This window comes from Magallana gigas, chromosome 3 (assembly GCF_963853765.1).
Source record: "Magallana gigas chromosome 3, xbMagGiga1.1, whole genome shotgun sequence".
Classification (NCBI taxonomy): Eukaryota; Metazoa; Mollusca; class Bivalvia; order Ostreida; family Ostreidae; genus Magallana; species Magallana gigas.
In genome coordinates, this window is record NC_088855.1 from 29798352 (window position 1) to 29816792 (window position 18441).

The 18441-nt window shown below is 34.2% G+C and overlaps 3 protein-coding genes across 3 annotated transcripts in view; 2 read left to right on the forward strand and 1 right to left on the reverse strand.

Moving 5' to 3' along the window:
* LOC105346717 (lysosomal acid lipase/cholesteryl ester hydrolase) overlaps positions 1 to 3638 on the reverse strand; it is a 13819-nt gene extending 10181 nt beyond the window's left edge. Inside the window, exon 1 of the mRNA XM_066079239.1 lies at positions 3519 to 3638. The gene's annotated coding sequence lies outside the window, so the exon portion shown is untranslated. The remainder of the gene's footprint in view (positions 1 to 3518) is intronic.
* On the forward strand, positions 330 to 3106 carry LOC105346738 (autotransporter adhesin BpaC). The gene is made up of 3 exons (XM_066079180.1): positions 330 to 335; positions 1413 to 1478; positions 1695 to 3106. The coding sequence occupies exons 2-3, from the start codon at positions 1418 to 1420 to the stop codon at positions 2099 to 2101; spliced, it is 468 nt and encodes a 155-aa protein (XP_065935252.1). The 5' UTR covers positions 330 to 335; positions 1413 to 1417; the 3' UTR covers positions 2102 to 3106.
* Positions 3639 to 8500: 4862 nt separating the features above from the next.
* Positions 8501 to 16218, forward strand: LOC105346720 (uncharacterized). Its single transcript, XM_011455429.4, has 5 exons — positions 8501 to 8660; positions 10353 to 10503; positions 10655 to 10878; positions 14460 to 14482; positions 15330 to 16218. Exons 1-5 carry the CDS (start codon positions 8609 to 8611, stop codon positions 15759 to 15761), a joined length of 882 nt encoding a protein of 293 aa, XP_011453731.3. The 5' UTR covers positions 8501 to 8608; the 3' UTR covers positions 15762 to 16218.
* The last annotated feature ends 2223 nt before the right edge of the window (positions 16219 to 18441 follow it).

Sequence of the window (18441 nt, forward strand, 5' to 3'; positions counted from 1 at the left end):
ACGTATAAGCCTATTCACATTTTGACCGTTGGAAAAGATTGAGTCTGAGGGTAAGTTTACTTCCAGAATATTTCTTGCTTAATATGGTCTGAATTATATAAAACCATTTTAAGATGTCCGCGCGCTTTCAACATTTTGTAATGATATTGTAGATTGTTATAGATAGAAAATGAATGGACAGAAATACGGATTTTTTGCTGTTTCACACGTCCGTAGTCTAAAATGACAATATACAATGTACTTTAAATCGACCGAGGCCTCATAGACCTACAGTCCAACGACTGTCATTGAACGCTATATTGAGTTGTGTCCCTTTGCATTGCTTGGGTGCCCTGGTGGGTTTTTTTTGTGTTTTTTGTTGTTGTTTTTTTTGTTGTTTTTTTTTTTTTTACAGTTTGAACTGTAACTTATCTTACTTGTTTTTTTTAATGGCAACCCATACCTGAAGAAATTAAAATACAATATGCGCGGGTCTCTAGAAAAACGGGGAAAGAAGGATCCGTACTATAGGCGTTGGAACCGGGGGGGGGGGGGGGGGGGGGCAAGCCCCCCACTTTTTTGCAAAGTTAGACCTAACCATTAGGCACATGGGATCAGGGAGGGTCCAGCATCCCACTTTTTCTCGCAGCAAACATAATTGTTCCTAAATTTACCTTTTAAAAAAGAAAACTTAAGTCATTGGTATACAAGCCCCCCCCCCCCCCCCCCTTAGGATTTTCATGTTTTGGGAAAAAAATTTGGCAGGTAAGAATTTTTTTGGAGTCATAGGGATACTTCCATCCCCCACAGCCCCCCCCCCCCCCCAACCACCACCACCACCACCGATTAGGATTTTCATGATATTGGTGGGAATTAGGTTTTTAAATTTTTTTTTTTTTTTTTTTTGCTTGTCAAGATTTTTTATGATCAGTCTAGCCCCCCCCCCCCGGTCCCCCATTTTCAATTTGCTTCCGACGCCACTGCGGATCGGACCCCCCCCCCCCTTAGAAAATTCAAGTTTCTTAGATTTACAGGGTAAAATTGCCGAAAATATGCCCCCTCTCCGGCAATTTTAAATATCCCTCAGACCCCCACCCCCTTGGTAAAATTTTCTAGATCCGCACGTGCAATTATGAATTTCCTATATAAATGCTTATACCATTTCATTAAAATTAAATACTTTTGTACCAGTTATTATTTAATAAGATAATTTATTACAAAAGATCAAAACACTTGAGTTAAATACGTTTCTTTCTAGTAAGTTTTTAATATGTGTAGGCCTATAATAGATAATTTCCCATTGATGATTCTATACACGTTGTAAACATGTATGTGTCAAGGGGACTAACTCGCAGAAAAGAAGTCTAATTTTGTTGTTTTACTAAAACATAGACATTATACGTTGAATTTGATTTCTTCTTCTTTTGTTTTAGGTTCCATGATGCTATCCCGGCAACTTTTACTCATCTGTGTCCTTTCTACAGTGGTACTGCATAACTGTAAGTGTCTGTATATATTAAAGTATTTATCTATTGGAATAAAATCCATAGCTACATATTTTTTTCATTAAATCCACCGTCTATTACAACACATCTATCTAAAGTAGTCCATGTTTTCCAAAATTCTACAACTGCACTCACCTTATCTGTAATTAGTATAAGACTTTAAAACAGGTTTAAAAATTAAGATTTTCTAACTGTATGTTTTACATACAGTTGCTGTACAAGGTTCAAGTACTACTGAAACTCCAACCGAGGCAACTTCAGCGTCATCTGATAGCTCAACCGCTGCAGCCGCTGCTTCTTCAACTGCATCATCTGATAGTACAACGGCTGGTGGTGCAGCTACCACAATTGGTGGTGCCGCTACTACAGCTGGTGGTGCCGCTACCACAACTGGTGGTGCCGCTACCACAACTGGTGGTGCCGCTACCACAACTGGTGGTGCCGCTACCACAACTGGTGGTGCCGCTACCACAACTGGCGGTGCCGCTACCACAACTGGTGGTGGGTGTCGCTACTACAGCTGGTGGTGCCACTTCTACAGCTGGTGTTGCTGCTACTACAGCTGGTGTTGCTGCTTCAACTGGAAATTCAACCGGATCATCTCAACAACAAGGTAGACTATAAAACTGCACGGAGAAGGCTTATTATATAGGCAATATTCCTACTGCCTAATCCAATTATGCGTTCATGCATAATTGAACCATTTTAACAAGACCTTGGATTTTCGGTGCGATGTAATTGCAATGTATCTGGTTTTGAGTGAAATATACATAGATTGCGTAGTCTCAGCTCAGAAGCCAGACAAGTCTTGTTGATTTTAAAGAACCATGCTGAGTGGCCAGCAATGAAAAAGACAGAACTAGCCGAAGTCCAAGCTCAAGTTAAAATGGTTCTAAAATAACCCAGGGATTTATCAGCCTCTTTTGGGAAATGACGTTTTGGGGAATTAGGAAGATTTTAACGACAATTTGATGAAATTGGGAAAAGAGCTTCTATGTTGAATACACTATGATTTTAGGGAAGTCCACATATACATCCAAAGAGCTAGACTTTTAAGCATGATCCAATTTCTATATTAAAGATTCCTATTTTTGGTCATTAAAACAAGTCTTTTTCTGAAATAATATAATCAAAATAATAAATATGAATAATATAATTGTAAATAATTGTATGTTATTAGATGAAAAAAAAAAAAAAAAAAAGTCACAAAATAGTGATTGAGTGTGTGTTTTTGGTCTTTCAGACAGCAGTGTGTTGTATATACTACATCAATGGAGCCCTGCTTATCGCCTCTCTCGTTATGGCCAGATTTTGGATGAGCAACTGATGCAGTTTTCCTATCTATCTAGCTGTTATAACTATGCAATGAAACCAATGAAAATGACCGCTACAATGTAGTGCGATGACTCTTACAAATTGTTTTTACCGTCAAATTTTGTTGCCATAGCATCAACTGTTTTTATTTTTTACACATTTCGCCTAGATAACGGCCGTCAGGTGAGCAGAAAAAAAAAAAAAAAAAAAAAACTTGCTCATCTGACTAACTTTTGTAAAGCGATGTGGGAGAAAAATGTTGATTGCTTTGTTACAATGTATTCTGAATAAATTTAATATTCTTTTTATTTTAAGTCTGTTGCAAATTACAAATTGTGGATGTTGCAACAACAACAAAAAACGAGCAAAAAAAAAAAAAAGCAAAATAAGCATGTTCTACAACCGGTTTGATTAGGCACATGTAATTATGTAGCAACGGGGTAGTGGGGGAGGTGGTCCCCTTTCGAAGGGGGAGGGGGTAGACATTTTTTAAATATACCGGTAGATGTGAAAATATGAACTAGTAAATCCCCCCCCCAAGCCTTCCCCAGATCTTATTTTCTAAAATATTTGCGTTTTGTGTATGAAACTATGTACATCAAACCCTTCACTGGAATGTTCTTGTCGATATGTCATTTTAACCCCAGGTTCATCTTTTGAAACGTTTTGACCTTTTACCCCTTCTCATCAGCTGTTTAGAATGTAATATTAGTAGTTTACCTTTCAATTTCTTTGTATCTATTCTTGAAATCCTCATCCACTTCATTACTTGCAGTAATTCAGTTTTAGAATATTTCATATATCTGCCAAGAGAAAGCAACCGAGAGCACAAATATTATACATGCACATAAAAGTGTCGTATCAATATGTGACGAAATGTGTAAGATTTTTAAAACCAAATCACGTTTCATTAGGAAATGAACGAGATAAATTATTCTCTTGTAAAATACCCGTTACTGAGATTGTAGTGAATTTCAAAGACCACGGATGAAAGCTTTTCTTAATCTGTTGGCGTCTAACAACCTAGGTTGCCACCTCTCTTGCTCAGAACTGTTTTTTAAACGGCACACTTAGAGAACTAGAACATGGAATGTTAAAACTTTTTCAGTCTCACTTTTACAAAAGAATATATGGTGGAAAAGTGAGACTGAGATCAAATGTGAGATCGTCTAACTTTTATGGCCCGGGATCAAAAGTGATCTCGTCTAAATTTTATGGCCCCAGGGCCATTTGATCTCAGCCTCTTTTTTACAAAAGAATATATACATGTTTAGTATAGTGGAAAAGTGAGACTGAGATCAAAAGTGAGCTCGACAATGGGGAAGAGTTAAGCACCCTTTCCTACGTTTCTGGAAAGTGTAGTTAAGACTTTAATTGTGAAATGGTTCTAGAATAGGTTATGGTAGTTGGTTTTGCCGTAGGGCCATAAAAGTTAGAAGAGCTCACTTTTGATCTTAGTCTCACTTTTCGACGATAAATTAATTTTCTTATGTAAAAGTGAGACTTTGATTAAAAATGAGCTGGCCCCAGTGCCATAAAAGTTAGAAGAGCTCACTTTTGATCTCAGTCTCACTTTTCCACTATATGTTCCTTTGGTAAAAGTGAGACTGAGATCAAAAGTGAGCTTGTCTAACTTTTATGGCCCCGGGGCGTCTAATAAGTTTTATGGCGCCGGGGTCAGATTATCATCAAAATTTCGTTCAACATATTATGAAATATTTCAAAACTGTAAATATCATTTTGGTAATTATATTAATCTTAACATCATATAGTTACGTGTTCCATTTTTACTTGCAAAGCAACGCGTCTATTCTAGCTTGAAGTATATTAAAAAATTGATATTCAAATGAAAAGAAGACATCAAAGTAATTAGGGCTTTATTAATCCATATCATATGAGATTATCAAACAATACTCAACAACGTTACTGACAGCAAGATCCCCTTTACACCACTTATCAGCACGTTCTACTGAAGGAAGACAAAAGGTACTTGGGTTATTTATTGTATTGATCATTTATGTGTGTTGAGCTTAAAAGATAACAATTTCCCTTTCAACCTTCAGAAATATAAGCTATCATATTCAACTAATTTTTCGGGGCGACCTCCGGACAAGATTTATGTGTGGGTGCTCTGGAATACGATTATTTAGATTATAGAAATTGATTTTTTGATCGAGTTTCGGGTAGACCTTCGATAGTCTTTGCATTCCAGATTTCAACGTTAACAGATTTTGATAAGATTAAAAACATCAAAGAGGAAATATTGGTTTTAATCGATGCAGTTTAACTTAATTAATATTGCTAGATGCGCACAGTTGTACAAGTTCTGAATTTTTCTTCAAAAGTAACGATATAATCAAAAACATTTCACTTTGTTTTGAACAACTACAAATGTATATGATGAGTCATTGTAGATTTTTACAAAATGCAATGGTTTCTTTGGTTATTCATGCGGGTATTAATCTTCAAATACAAAGTATTATAGAAACAAAAATTACACAGAGAGAAAGTTAGTCTACCCACAGTTCCAGTTCGATCTTTTGCCGAACTATGAAAGTCATTTGCGCATGCGTAATCTTGAAGAGGTATTAAGATCAAGAAAATAATATATTCAGATTTATGAAATAATAGTACTTGTACTTATTCTCATCGTTAAAAGGCTTAATATATAAAAATAAAATACGTATATGTCTGAAATAAATTTCGTTAAAAATCATTAATGATCTGCAAATTAGTGGCCTGTTCAAACATAACCTTAATTAAGCAATGGATAGGAATATCTGTTTGGTACAAAAAGAACATGATATTTCAAAATTGTTTTCTTATTTCAACGCAGTTTACCAAAGATTGATATTACATTTGTAGCATTCAGCTTTAAAAAAAATATGAAATTTTTCTCTTTCACACATCAATCGAATGGTAAATTTTAATCAGGCTCTTCGGTACATTGAGTGAGAGAAATCGAAAGACTGTGTCAATATTTCTATGTAGCCTGACACCAGACAGTAAAAGCTCGCCTATAAAATAGAGTAGCAATATTGCTTAAGAGATGCAGCCAATTAAGAAACTTATCAATACACGGGGTTAATCGATTTGAAATTGTTTATTTTACTTTCGGGAATATAGAGCCAGAAAGAGAACATCGATTGAACTAAAGAAGGGGAAACGTCAATCCACAAAGGCTGGCAATTACCTCAGGTATACTCCAGAATTCACAATTATGTCTTTAACATACAGCAGTACAATAGAACAATACTAAACTTGAATTTAAAATCTTCTCAAAATTTGAAGCAATTTAAAAAAAAATGGATTTTCCTCTCAATCAAAATATTTTTTTAACGAACTTTTTACCAGAGTTGCATCTCCATGTCAACATGAACTCGGGGCAAATTAAGAATTGATAAAGATTTTGAAAATAATGGTTTTATGATTCATTTTCAAAGCACAATTTATGCTGTTTTAATAAATATTTCTTTACGGTTAGATTATATTAAAATCTTATCATTTTCCTTTAAAAAAAAACAAACAAAATTTTGAACGTAATAATTATAACTATATACATGTACATCCTATATATAAGACAAAAATTAATTTTAATAAATATTATTAAACTGGTATTTCATCAACTATGTTAAGTTATACTATGGTTTCACCAATTTTCGTTGAATACCAATTTTCATGGATTTCGTTTTTAAGTTGATCCATGAAATTAAATGTTCATTGAAATGCAATTTCTATTAATAGCATTTTGTATTGATGGGGACATTGGCCACGAATTTACATTTCCTTGAAACTGTGATTTTCACTTTATCCACGAAAATTGATACCCTTGAATATTAATGAAACCACAGTAGATATAAACAGCTGCAAATGTTATATCATCCAAGTTTCAAAATAACACACTAAATTCCCTTTTTGTTACCTCCTTTAATCTTCGAGAATATTTCATTCAGACATTACCGTTGGGAAAACTATGATATTATTTGACAAATAAATAGATATTGTCTCGAAAATAATTAATCAAAATTAAGTCTTGGAAATTCTAAACAGCTATGGTGTTCCGATGGGGCCTCTTCGACCTTCGCACTTTCGCCTTTAGGTTGAAGTGCGAGAGTGCGACGGCGAAGGAGCGAAAGTGCGAAGATGCGAAGGCGAAAGTGAGAAGTTGCGAAGGCGAAGAAGCGATACTACTATCGCTCCTTCGCCATCGCAACTTCGCACTCTCGCCTTCGCACCTTCGCGCTTTCGCCTTCGCCTTTTCATGAGATCTCTATCGTTTAAAGACAATTTTAGCTGTATAAAAGGGCATCTGAGGCAGGCGATGAACTTTTTAGAATTTATTTTCAACAACCTGCGCAGATCCATAACTTTTTCGGGAAGGGGGGGGGGGGTGGGGGGGGGGGGGGTCGATGGATAATTATATTTGCGTACCAATAATATCATGAATTAATCGGAAAACCTTGGCGAGTACGGTGCCTGCATCAAATTCTATGTAATCGACCGAGACTTTCTCAATGCTATCAAAAAAGTCGAAGGCGAAAGTGCGAAGTTGCGAAGGCGATAGTGCGAAGTTGCGAAGGCGAAAGAGCGATAGTAGTATCGCTCCTCCGCCTTCGCACCTTCGCGCTTTGCCGTTGCATCTTCGCACTTTCGCTCCTTCGCCGTCGCACTCTCGCACTTTGGCATTCGCAACTTCGCACTCTCGCATCTTCGACCTAAAGGCGAAAGTGCGAAGGTCGAAGTGGCCCCATCGGAACACCATAAACAGCAGTTATTTTCCAAACCGTAACCATTAAAGACATTATATCTAAGGAAACTTCTATTTTGATACAGTTTCGATTAAAAAAATTTCTTGACTAGTCAAGTTGACAAAATTCTGTAACAAGTCTTTAAATTTGGAACAAACCCCTCATTGGGAGATACATGTATATCTGAGCCACAGTGGTTACAGTATTACATATGTACTAAACTTAAACGTTTTGCGACAAGCTTGTTTCTATATTCGTGACTTTCATGTATACTTTAACAGTTTCTTCTATATTTATGTCTATGACGAGCTTAAAACCCCGCGAAAGCTCTTCATTTATTATCCCCTAATATAGAGAGGATATGTGTTTTGTTTTTCTTTGAGTAAAATAAGAAGGCCTTGAGACAAGTATGCTTTTTTGGCAAGTTTAATGGAAATTGGTTTAGAAATATAAAAGTTAAAATAGAGTCCCTCTGTTACAACGCACTTGTAACTACAAATTACATGCACGGAAATATTTTTCAAAATGCGTTGATTTGGTCCCAAAATTAACGCACTTTGAATTTTTTAAGTGTAATTTTTTGTAGTTTTTTCATGTAATTTTTTTTCAAAGTGCGTTGCCACGTGGCGCAGACGACAACGACAGACACCGGGAAAATTCTGATTGGAAAAACTCACTTGAACCTGTAGTTCAGGTGAGCTATAAAAGGTATAAAAACCAAATCCAGAAATGAGTCCTTTATTAAGGTTACAAAGAACACGAGGGTATTTTGAATTAACGCCAGTCCTTTCAAAGATTGCTTAATTTTACTGTAAATGTCATTCCAGTTCATGTAATTGGCGAACTATTGATGGAAGATATTGTTTGCAAAAGTCTCTGAAATCGATTCGAACATTTCGCTATTCAGGTATATCCAATAAGTTTATCCCAGCGAAATTCCAAACAACCTGCATTGAAAATATTGATCAAATACTGCCGATCTGTTAGTTCTGTTTAGTCCGGCGAAGGAAGAAAGTCCCCTTGTAATGCTAGGATGTAGGATGGTTAATTTCCAAGGGGATCATGGTTTTTCTGGATGGAATTTTTACCCTTCTGATGGTGGTACAAGTTTTAGGTATATATTATATTTACTAACTCATTTTGATTCTTTTCATTTTCAGTCTAAAAATATACAAATATTTTGGTTATACATTTCTCTTCTTTTCTTTAGATCCGCTCTTTCATAAATTATATTTTTTTTCCTAATTAATGTCAATTAAGGTTTGTTTTTTAATGAATTGGGTGTTGCACCTCTTTTTTTTTTTGGTAAATATATATTTAATTTTTTTAAAGTTACTATCCGCATTCTTTAAATTTTGGTCTTTCGTTAAAAAGTTTAGATACTTCTATCACATAATAAGCTATGGTATATATAAAAGACACCCATAAACTAATGAAAAAATGCTACATATTAAACATTGAATTAAGTCTAATTTCTTAGGAGAAGATGGAATGATATGTATATCATGGTTGCGTTCGTTTCATAGACGAGAAATTTTTTTATTAATGAATTTTATTTGATATTTCTACATTGTCGACCATTTCTTTACAAAATTATTTTCTTTTTCGCAGGGGGGGGGGGTGTTTATTGAGTGTCATATTTACATAGTAGGTTCACAAGAAGTGTCATTTCTTTTGACAAATTTCTTAACCAGTATATTAGATAGGAGAGGAACATCAATGTATCTTTAATCTAATGTACATAAACATAGATATTTTTTCTTTATATAATTATGGTTTTAAGCATGTATGTCGTTTGGAACGTAAAGTGACTTGAAAAATGTTTGTTACGATATGTGTTGTTATCCGTTATCAGTTAATTGTGCGTTTTCAAAATTATACTGTAGAAGCACATATTTTCGTTGGGTTAAAATTTCGTTGTTTTTAAAATAAAACCAATTTCGTTGGCAATTCATTCAATCATATCATAATTCCTAAAATGTTTTTGTATCAACTCTATATTTATTAATATTTGGGTTAAAAATACGTCATGGGTTTAATTTCGTTGATTTGTACTGCCAAAGAAAATAACGAAATTAAATCGTCAACAAATATTTCTGCATTTACAGTAATATCAAACAATAAATTCCGTTTTGTTTTTACTTTTTTTAATGACAATGATATAATTTTCTACTCTGTTTTCAAAAGTGAGCAAAATCCTTCTAAACAAGAGATTCAATTATAGATAGTACGCTTTCTGTAACTAGTATTAGTGTTCTAAGTTTTGTAATGGATATTTAAATGAAGAGGGGGAAAAGGGCAAATATCTGGCTGATGAACAATATGGAGCAAAAATACTTAAATATTGTGTACTTTTCAGTAATTGGTTTGACCTAGATTTACTGTCTGAAAATGGTATAAAAACAAACAAAATAGCAAAAATTGATTTACGATACATGCGCATTCTAACAACTTTTAATGTAATATTAGTTGTTCTAATTTATGTAATAGCAAATTCATTTCATTTTTGTTTAAATCTTAAAAATTTTAGTTAATATATATGTCAATGTAAAAGCAACATTCTTTAAATCTTTCATATTATAATTGCTATTTCATCTTTAAAAAATACTACTAATTTTATTTTAATTTGTTATAAATTATCGTTTAATTTTCGCTCACTAAGTCAATATTACAATTATGAAATAAAGATATTTCAAATAGAAACAAAGGATTTTTGATGTCATAATTTTTAATGTTTTAAAAAAAAATACTTTCTCTCTCTCTCTTCTTTAATTATTCAGCATTTCTTATTTTGTAACTATCCTAGAGGTCCAATGTACAGAATTTGAGTACATAGACGTCAAGGTTCAGTTTAATGAAGCCGTGGCAGACTGTGAAGCCCGAGGAAAGATCCTGGCCATCATAGATACACCGGAAAAATTCAACATCGTCTACGACCTACTGACGAACAATGGCAGGTATGAACTCATTTATATTAGGGGGAGGGGCATCAACGATAATTACTTAAAAAATTCAAAATATTTAAGCTTTAATTTTTTTTTCTATATCTTTAAACTGAACTCTTCGTCCAAAGAAGGTGGCATATTGTAAAACCCATTTTTTTTGTAGGTTTATGCCCTCCGCCCCTGTTTACATCGGACTGAAATACAATACGGTGAACAAACAGCATGAGTGGCTGGACGGGACCCCTGTCACGTGGGTCAACTGGTACATCAACGAACCTTTCAGTGTGGAGACACGTCATTGCGTCAGACTTGATCTGGATTCGAACCTGCAATACCGCACCACTGACTGTACATATCAACACAACTACGTATGTTCGTCAGAGGGAGGTATGTCTGTATGGTATACATGTGAAAATCATAAGACCATTGATGTAGAGGATTAATAATTTTCGTCCTGAGATAATTTGAAAGGTTTTTTTAATTTGAAGGTTTTTTAGTTCGTTAGGTAGTTGATGCGTTGCAAGTACACCATATCAGGAATAAAGTTAAACAAAAACAAAGTATTTTAGAAAACAACATCTCCCAGACCAAAGAATTGTTTTAAATTGAAATTTATTTAATGATGACAAAAGCCAAACAAAAATCCAAGCTATTTTTTTATTCTAAGTTACAGCTATAAAATGGTGATCCGTTCTAAATGCTCTAGTGGCAGTAAATTAAATGGAATGCGTGCGTCATACATATTTTCGTATTCAATTTCAAATGTCATTCCGAACATTTCAACCAAAAATATGCCTGTCACATTGCGTCGCATCGATTTATACATCGTATAAAGCAACAAATAATCAATAGGATTCAATGTCCAAAAAAAGGGGTTTTAAAATTCAGTGCCAGAAACCATTCTATAATTACAAAGTTTATTAGTTATCTTCCTATGATCATCAAAATAAATCTAGTACCTTCCCCCAAGTTGGATTATTATCACAATTCTTTATAAGACAAGGCTTGCTGAACATTGTATCAGATTTGACAGAATGGCTAACCGACTTCATCAAATTCCCATGCTGTAATCCGTAGTATATAGCATAATAACACTTGCACTTATAGTAATAGCGGAAAGCTGTACGCTTTGGCTCTTGGCTATATATATACGAAAAGCCTGCCATTGTGGGAATTGGAATGAATTTGAAAATATGCTTTTGGCTATAGACTTGACTAACACATAGATATTGAATGTTAAGAGATAACAAAATCTATTCTTATTCCATTAAAAAAACGATAACTAATGGAATTAATGATAAAAATAAACGTGCGGCAAAACAACACAAGACAAAATTAACCTATTTATTCAATGCTAAAAAAAATAGTTATACTTTTGGCACTTTTAACCAAATCAGGGAAAAGGATCGGAAGGTGTTTTTCAAGCTTCGATCCGAGGCCCCGTAATAATCTCAAACAAATGACGCAGACCGTCAATAGCAACTTTGATTAAGTTTTTTTTTCCCTAGAACTATTGATTTCGCAGATGAGAAAAGTTTCTATTTCAATAGGCAAAAGATTTTACATGCACGAGAAAAAAGCAAAATAAATTTGTCGCCTAAAACATTGATGAATTTAAAAGAGTATTGATAAATTGGATAATTTTTTAATGTTTTTTTTTTCAATTCGATTTAGTTGTGAAAAATGACACTACTGTATACTAGTATTGCACAAAAAGTTAAGTACGATCAAATATGATTCAGATGCATTGCTCGTTTTATTTCCCAAATGACGTTTTCAGTTAAAATTCAAACGCCCATATTTATATATGCGAGTAAATAAAATAGAAAAAACAGTCTGGAAATGAACCTTTGCGCGTTGCAATATTTTTTTTAAATAAAACATGATCTCATTATAATTATGAGTTTGGTCACATTGTCTAAATCTTAGATAAATTGATTGATCTATCGATTGTGTATTGTACATGTTACGTCTCATTTTAATGTATTTTCAATCTTCCATGGGAGGGGGGGGGGGGGTGCCATGGGTTTGCGTTGACAATTGTACCCTCATATATCACTTCTTTTTTTTTTTTTTTTGGGGGGGGGGGGGTCACTGATCGTTGCAAGCATCAAACATCCACACTCTAATTGATGGCGCCGCGTCTGAATAAGTATTTGGTCATGAACCTGTGGCACGCTATTAGACCAAGAGTCTATAGCTGACTGCACCATTGAAGCCCGGATGTACGTTTAACTGACTCAGAATTCGAAGTTGTAACAATGTTCACTTCCAAGGCAAAACGTTCTAGACCAAAGAACAATTACAACCATTTTTTTTATTGATTTCGCGGTTTGTTGCGATGCAAATCTCTCTCTCTCTCTCTCTCTCTCTCTCTCTCTCTCTCTCTCTCTCTCTCTCATTGAAAATAACAAGTCACAGCTCTGTTAAAATCAGTTATTTGTAGACCTACCACGTAACAATAGGTACATGTATGTCTATAATTGACTTTTACGATTTTTGTAAGGATTTTTTTTATTGGATTAGAAATATTGAATTGGAGCAAAAAAAGGTGTAATCATGTCTTTTACACTGAAACCTAAGAATATCAATAGCTTGTTCCGTTCTGGTGTCCGAATATACATTATTTTATCATTCTAATATTTTAATATAAACATATCAACATTTTCAGTTTACAATCTGTAAGTAACGTGTGCCGCATTAGTTGCCAATATGCAGTTTTGTTCCAATTTCCCGACACTATATATATATATATATATATATATATATATATATATATATATATATATATATATAAAATAGATCCATTAAATCAACACAACTCCTTTGCTTGGTCTATTTGTTGACTTTCAACTTCGGTAAAGATTGATAAAATCGACATTTCACGTTTTATGCCAGGTCATAGCAATTATTGTAAATGCTCGCAGTTTTTATACAAATACTTTAACTTTATGTTCTTTGTACCTTGGATAAAAGAACTCAGAAATTTTTATGAAGCAATTAAAATAAAAAGAAGAATAAATTAACAATTTGACATTTCTAATTTCTTTCAAACTACAAGGCCACATGTTACCATTTTTCGTTTCATGCTTTTCTATAAAACGGGGAATCTAAATTGTGAAAATTATGACCTTACAACCTTCGGGGCCTCATGGACGGGGCCAAACATAGGGTAAAAACCAAAAAAATCTAACAAACAAACAAACCAACAACAAAAACAAACCATTTTTATTTAAACAATTTCTTTTCTATAACATCACAGTTGAAAAAAAACTAAATGCATGATTATGTGTTCATAAAGCCCCTACCTGAATTGTATTCGTGGCCCCTGGGTCAGGAGCCCAGGTCCTTTAGCGGGGTCAGTATGGTTACATAGTGAAAATGTGCTAAATCTTAGAAAATCTTCTTCTCTACCCCCATGCATGTTTATATTTCAGAAAACATAAATGCATGTTTGCGCTGCCCATGAATACCCTCTACCTAAATCGTAAAATTTACGGCCTTTGGGTCAGAAGTTCAAGCCCTTGGGCGGGGCCAATATGGCCAGATAGTGAGAATGTATAAAATTTTATAATATTTTCTCATGTACTTCCACAGTCATTTGAGATCAACTAACTTCAATGTAATTTTGTCCATAATGGCATTATGGACATCTTCTAAAATTGTGAAATTCACTGCCCATGGGGGGGGGGGGGGTGTACCATATACCACATGTATTTATTCAATTTTATTGAGATTATTTCCCAGGTAACTTATTGGTTTTGGTAAACATCAAATGATAAATGCCGGGATAACAGTCAAAGGAGTCTCAGATTAGGGTTTAAACTCAAAAATAAAACATGAGACCCCTTGACAGGTCCATATACGGGCTATGGTACTCAGGTGACCGACAAGGCCTGTGGGCCTCTTGTTTTATGGTATATTCATAGTCTTGTATTGTATGATAATTGGTTCTAATTTTCTTTCAGGGGAAAGTTCAATGGTTCCAACAGTAAGTAAAGATTCATTATTTTTATCACTCATGCCATTGCAAAGCAAAGAAATAAAATTCGAATGAACATGCACGCGTTTTAATAAACATTAAAATTAACCATAACATAATTTTTCTATCACAATTTTGATATTGCACTTTGGGGCATTTGCAATACTATGGTTTCATTAATTTTCGTGTGTATCAATTTTCGCGGATTTTCTGAAAACCAGAGTTTCAAGGATACGTAATTTCGTGGCCAATGATCCCGTCAATACAAAACGGTAGTTGAAATTGAATTTCAATGAACATTTGATTTCGTGGATCAACTTAAGGTACTTCACTACACCGAGACTTCTACTTTTTAAGACACTACGTCACAAGATGGCGATTTAAATGTTTTGTTAAACTGTTTGTATCAATCGATTCAGATGTACACGTATCGTCATAGCTCAGTGGTTAAAGTATCAGGCTTGTGAACCGCAGGTCATGAGTTCGAATCCACCTGGGGCTTTTGTTTATGTTTACTGAATGAAATTTTTTAAAACATCATTTTTTATCTAAAATTGCACATTTTTTCGCCTATTTGACATAGATACTTCTTATCCATCATGCTTTCTATCATAATCAAGTAATTTTCTGCTGATTTGAGAAACTATTTCACGGTGTAGTGAGGCACCTTAAATTAACAACAAAATTCACAAAAATTGGAATTCAACGAATATTGATGACTAGTATTTTGCAGGCATGTTCAAAATGCATTTCTTGCTGAAATGTTGTACAAAACAGTGATTATATTTTTATATACATTGATTAATACCTCAATATATCCTTCTCTTAACATTTTAAATCTGTTTCTTTCTTAAAGAGCTCAAAGAAATCCTCAAACGATGTGATGATAGTTGGTTTATCGGTCGGGTTCGGTGTCTCAGCAGCCGTGATAGCGCTTTGTTGTCTGATGTGTTACTGCTGCTGCAGCTCACGTGACCAACCAAAGCGCCCTCTCATCCAGTATAAATGCCCGTCCAAACCCCGGGCTGTAGTTGGAAACCTTTCCAGCGTCCGTAATGGGAAGCCTCCAGAGCATGCTGTTTATTACAGTAAGCATTCGTCTGGTCGCAACAGCAATAACACTTCTCGCACTGGGAGCAGTCGGATAGAGGACTATGATGACGAAATGGACGCAGCCATTATAGACACAAACGACAGGCGCATGTCTGTGTACAGCGGGGGCACAGGTGACTATCAGAGGAGCAGTGCTTCTCCAAGGGACCCCAATGATATATTGCATTACATATAACATACTTACGTAGATTGTTTTATTCTATGTTGCATTTTCCTTCATGTCAACAACGACTTAATTGCTTGCAAATGTCTGTTTGGGCACATGCATTTAGCATCACTGTGGGCTTTTTTTTTTTAGGAAAAACACTCGAGTGTGATCATCTCCTCTTTGCTTAAAAGTTCACAGATAAATATTTAAACGGCATCTGTTTTAATAATTATGAAAATGGGTGGGGGCTGGTTCGGCGACAATGGCGAAATACATCCGTTTGTTGGACGCAACATACCATTGCTGTTTGTGTGTAAACCAAGTCGTTTTAATGTTTACTCGTACCGTTTGTTATCATAAAGATGTGTATTTTGAAATTGTTGCATTATTATTGTTGTTATTATTATAATTTTACTACTGAGACCTGTTAACCGCTAACGGATATTGATATTTTTAACAAATTTCAATGATCGTGATGTTCATGTAACCTATGTTATTCATTGGATTATATTTTAACAAATTAACTTAATAAAATTCTAAATTTGTATATTTACTGTACATTTTCCAGTGGTTTTGTCTGAGATAAGACTAAGAATCTATTTTGTAACGTATAGCAATACAAAGAAGATAGGTGGATAAGGCGTGTAAAATGCCCATACGCGGTTTTACAGGCTACTAAATAATTAAAGTATCAACAAATCTGATGGGTTTTTTTCAAATCATTTAAAACAATATATATTTAACGAATCATTGATTTGTAACCTGTAGGTATGTTCAATACTTGGAATATGTTGACTCAAACAGGCGTATACGTATCAAAACCTGCAAATATTGTCATTTTTTAGAACTTCAGGGCATTTTCTTTTATAGAGTGGGTCTGTGCTCCATATTTTTCTCATAGTCTAATTAAGGTCTAATGGAAAACAAACCGATTTCAATCAACAAAAACGTGGGGAGATGACCCACTATACATTAAAAATATCATTTTGTGTCCCAACAACTGAACGTATTGAAAAAATAATACAAGTCCGGTAATTCGTGACCTTAGTCACACATAATATTTAAAAAGCCGCCTTTGTTGTGTCTGAAACGGCTCAGTGGTTAGAGTACCTGGCATAAGCTAACCGTATATATCTAGGGGTTTTTATGTTACGGGTTCGACACCACCAAAATTACCGACAATATTTTTTTCCTTATTTTTTGTTAAATAATTTAAAAACTGACTATAGTTAGAAATTTTGCTTTTGCAAAGTTGTATTATAATATATTTGAATAGATTCAATTGGGAAAAAATAAATTTAAAATTGTATTTCACTACTTAACCGAATGGGCATTTGCCCCATCTTATTCATCACGCACTGACTAATTTAAAGATTTAAACATACAACTGAAAATTATACAAATATTATAAATATAAGTAATATGGAATCATTCTTTGAATATTATGAAGTGTTCATCGACAAATACTTTGTGCTTTTAACTGAATTTGATCACATCGACCGTATTTGATCACCTCATACTACTCAAAGAATGATCCTTTGTTCTTAATTATAATCTACATGTATTAAATAGTTCTCTTTTAAACTGGAATAGTCTGTCATTAGTTGAAAAGCCTGAAATCATAAAATGTTAACTCTATATTCCTGATTGCGTTAAAAAAAACAACCCGAAGTTTCGGCTTTGCGAAATAACTTTAGCACAATTGTTCATTGGCACTTCAGGCAGAACGATGGTCTAAATCTGAATTCTCTTTACCTTAAGTGCAATTTTAACGTCTTAAAATAAGTGGTACATTCTCTCCCAGGCAGAAAAATCGATTAATAAAAAAAATTCAAATCCAAGTCTGGAATATTGTCGTGTAAACAACCAATTGAATCGGACTTGGTGTTACCATAAAACCTTCATATTTGGTGTACCAGCAAACCCAATAATGCTCAAGTACGGGAGAAAATGGAAGCATCAACATTGTGATGTATATATGGTACAACGACTTGCATACAAAAACTCAGTTTTCTTTTTTTTTAGTTTTCACAAGGCCGGAAGTTTGTGAACGCTACATGTATTGATTGATAGCATAACTCCGGAAATTTCGGCCAGCAGCCAATGAAAATCACCGATTTAATTGATAGTACATTTAAAAAAGGATAAAGTGGTTAGCAAAAAAAGCTTTTAGCCAAAAAATTGACATTATTATGAATAATAATGTGGCCGTAAAATCGATTACATGTATGTGATCGAAATACCTTTGTTAAACATCGATCGCTCTAGATTGTGAGAATATCTAATACATGTAGGCAATATTTTTCTCTTCAAACATAATTTGCGACCGTTGGCGTTGTTTTCGATAGTTGAAAACAATAACATAATTTCCACCGCTGCTGTGGAGAGGTCAATATGAAATATCTAAAACTCCAAGAGCTATAAAAAAAAAGGGTTATTTTTTAAAAGAATTTCACAATTATTTTGTCACAGATACATGTAGGGCTGTCCTACTTTGCATGTATATCGAACACGTGTGCTTTTATAATTTCGACAATGATTCAAATGACGTAATAATGGCGCAAGTGCAGGGGAGGGGGTGCATACATTACTCGAAATGAAAATACATTGCAACTTTAAAATGTCAATAATTTAATATTTAATTTATGAAATTACTGAAAATCATAAATATATAAGCAATAAGGAATCATTCTTTGATTATCATAAG

Coding starts and splice junctions, on each gene's coding strand:
- LOC105346738 (XM_066079180.1), top strand. CDS start 1,418: ATGATGCTATCCCGGCAACTTTTACTCATCTGTGTCCTTTCTACAGTG. Junction 1,479..1,694: donor TACAGTGGTACTGCATAACT/GTAAGTGTCTGT, acceptor TTTTACATACAG/TTGCTGTACAAGGTTCAAGT.
- LOC105346720 (XM_011455429.4), top strand. CDS start 8,609: ATGGTTTTTCTGGATGGAATTTTTACCCTTCTGATGGTGGTACAAGTT. Junction 10,504..10,654: donor CTACTGACGAACAATGGCAG/GTATGAACTCAT, acceptor TTTTTTTTGTAG/GTTTATGCCCTCCGCCCCTG. Junction 14,483..15,329: donor AAAGTTCAATGGTTCCAACA/GTAAGTAAAGAT, acceptor TCTTTCTTAAAG/AGCTCAAAGAAATCCTCAAA.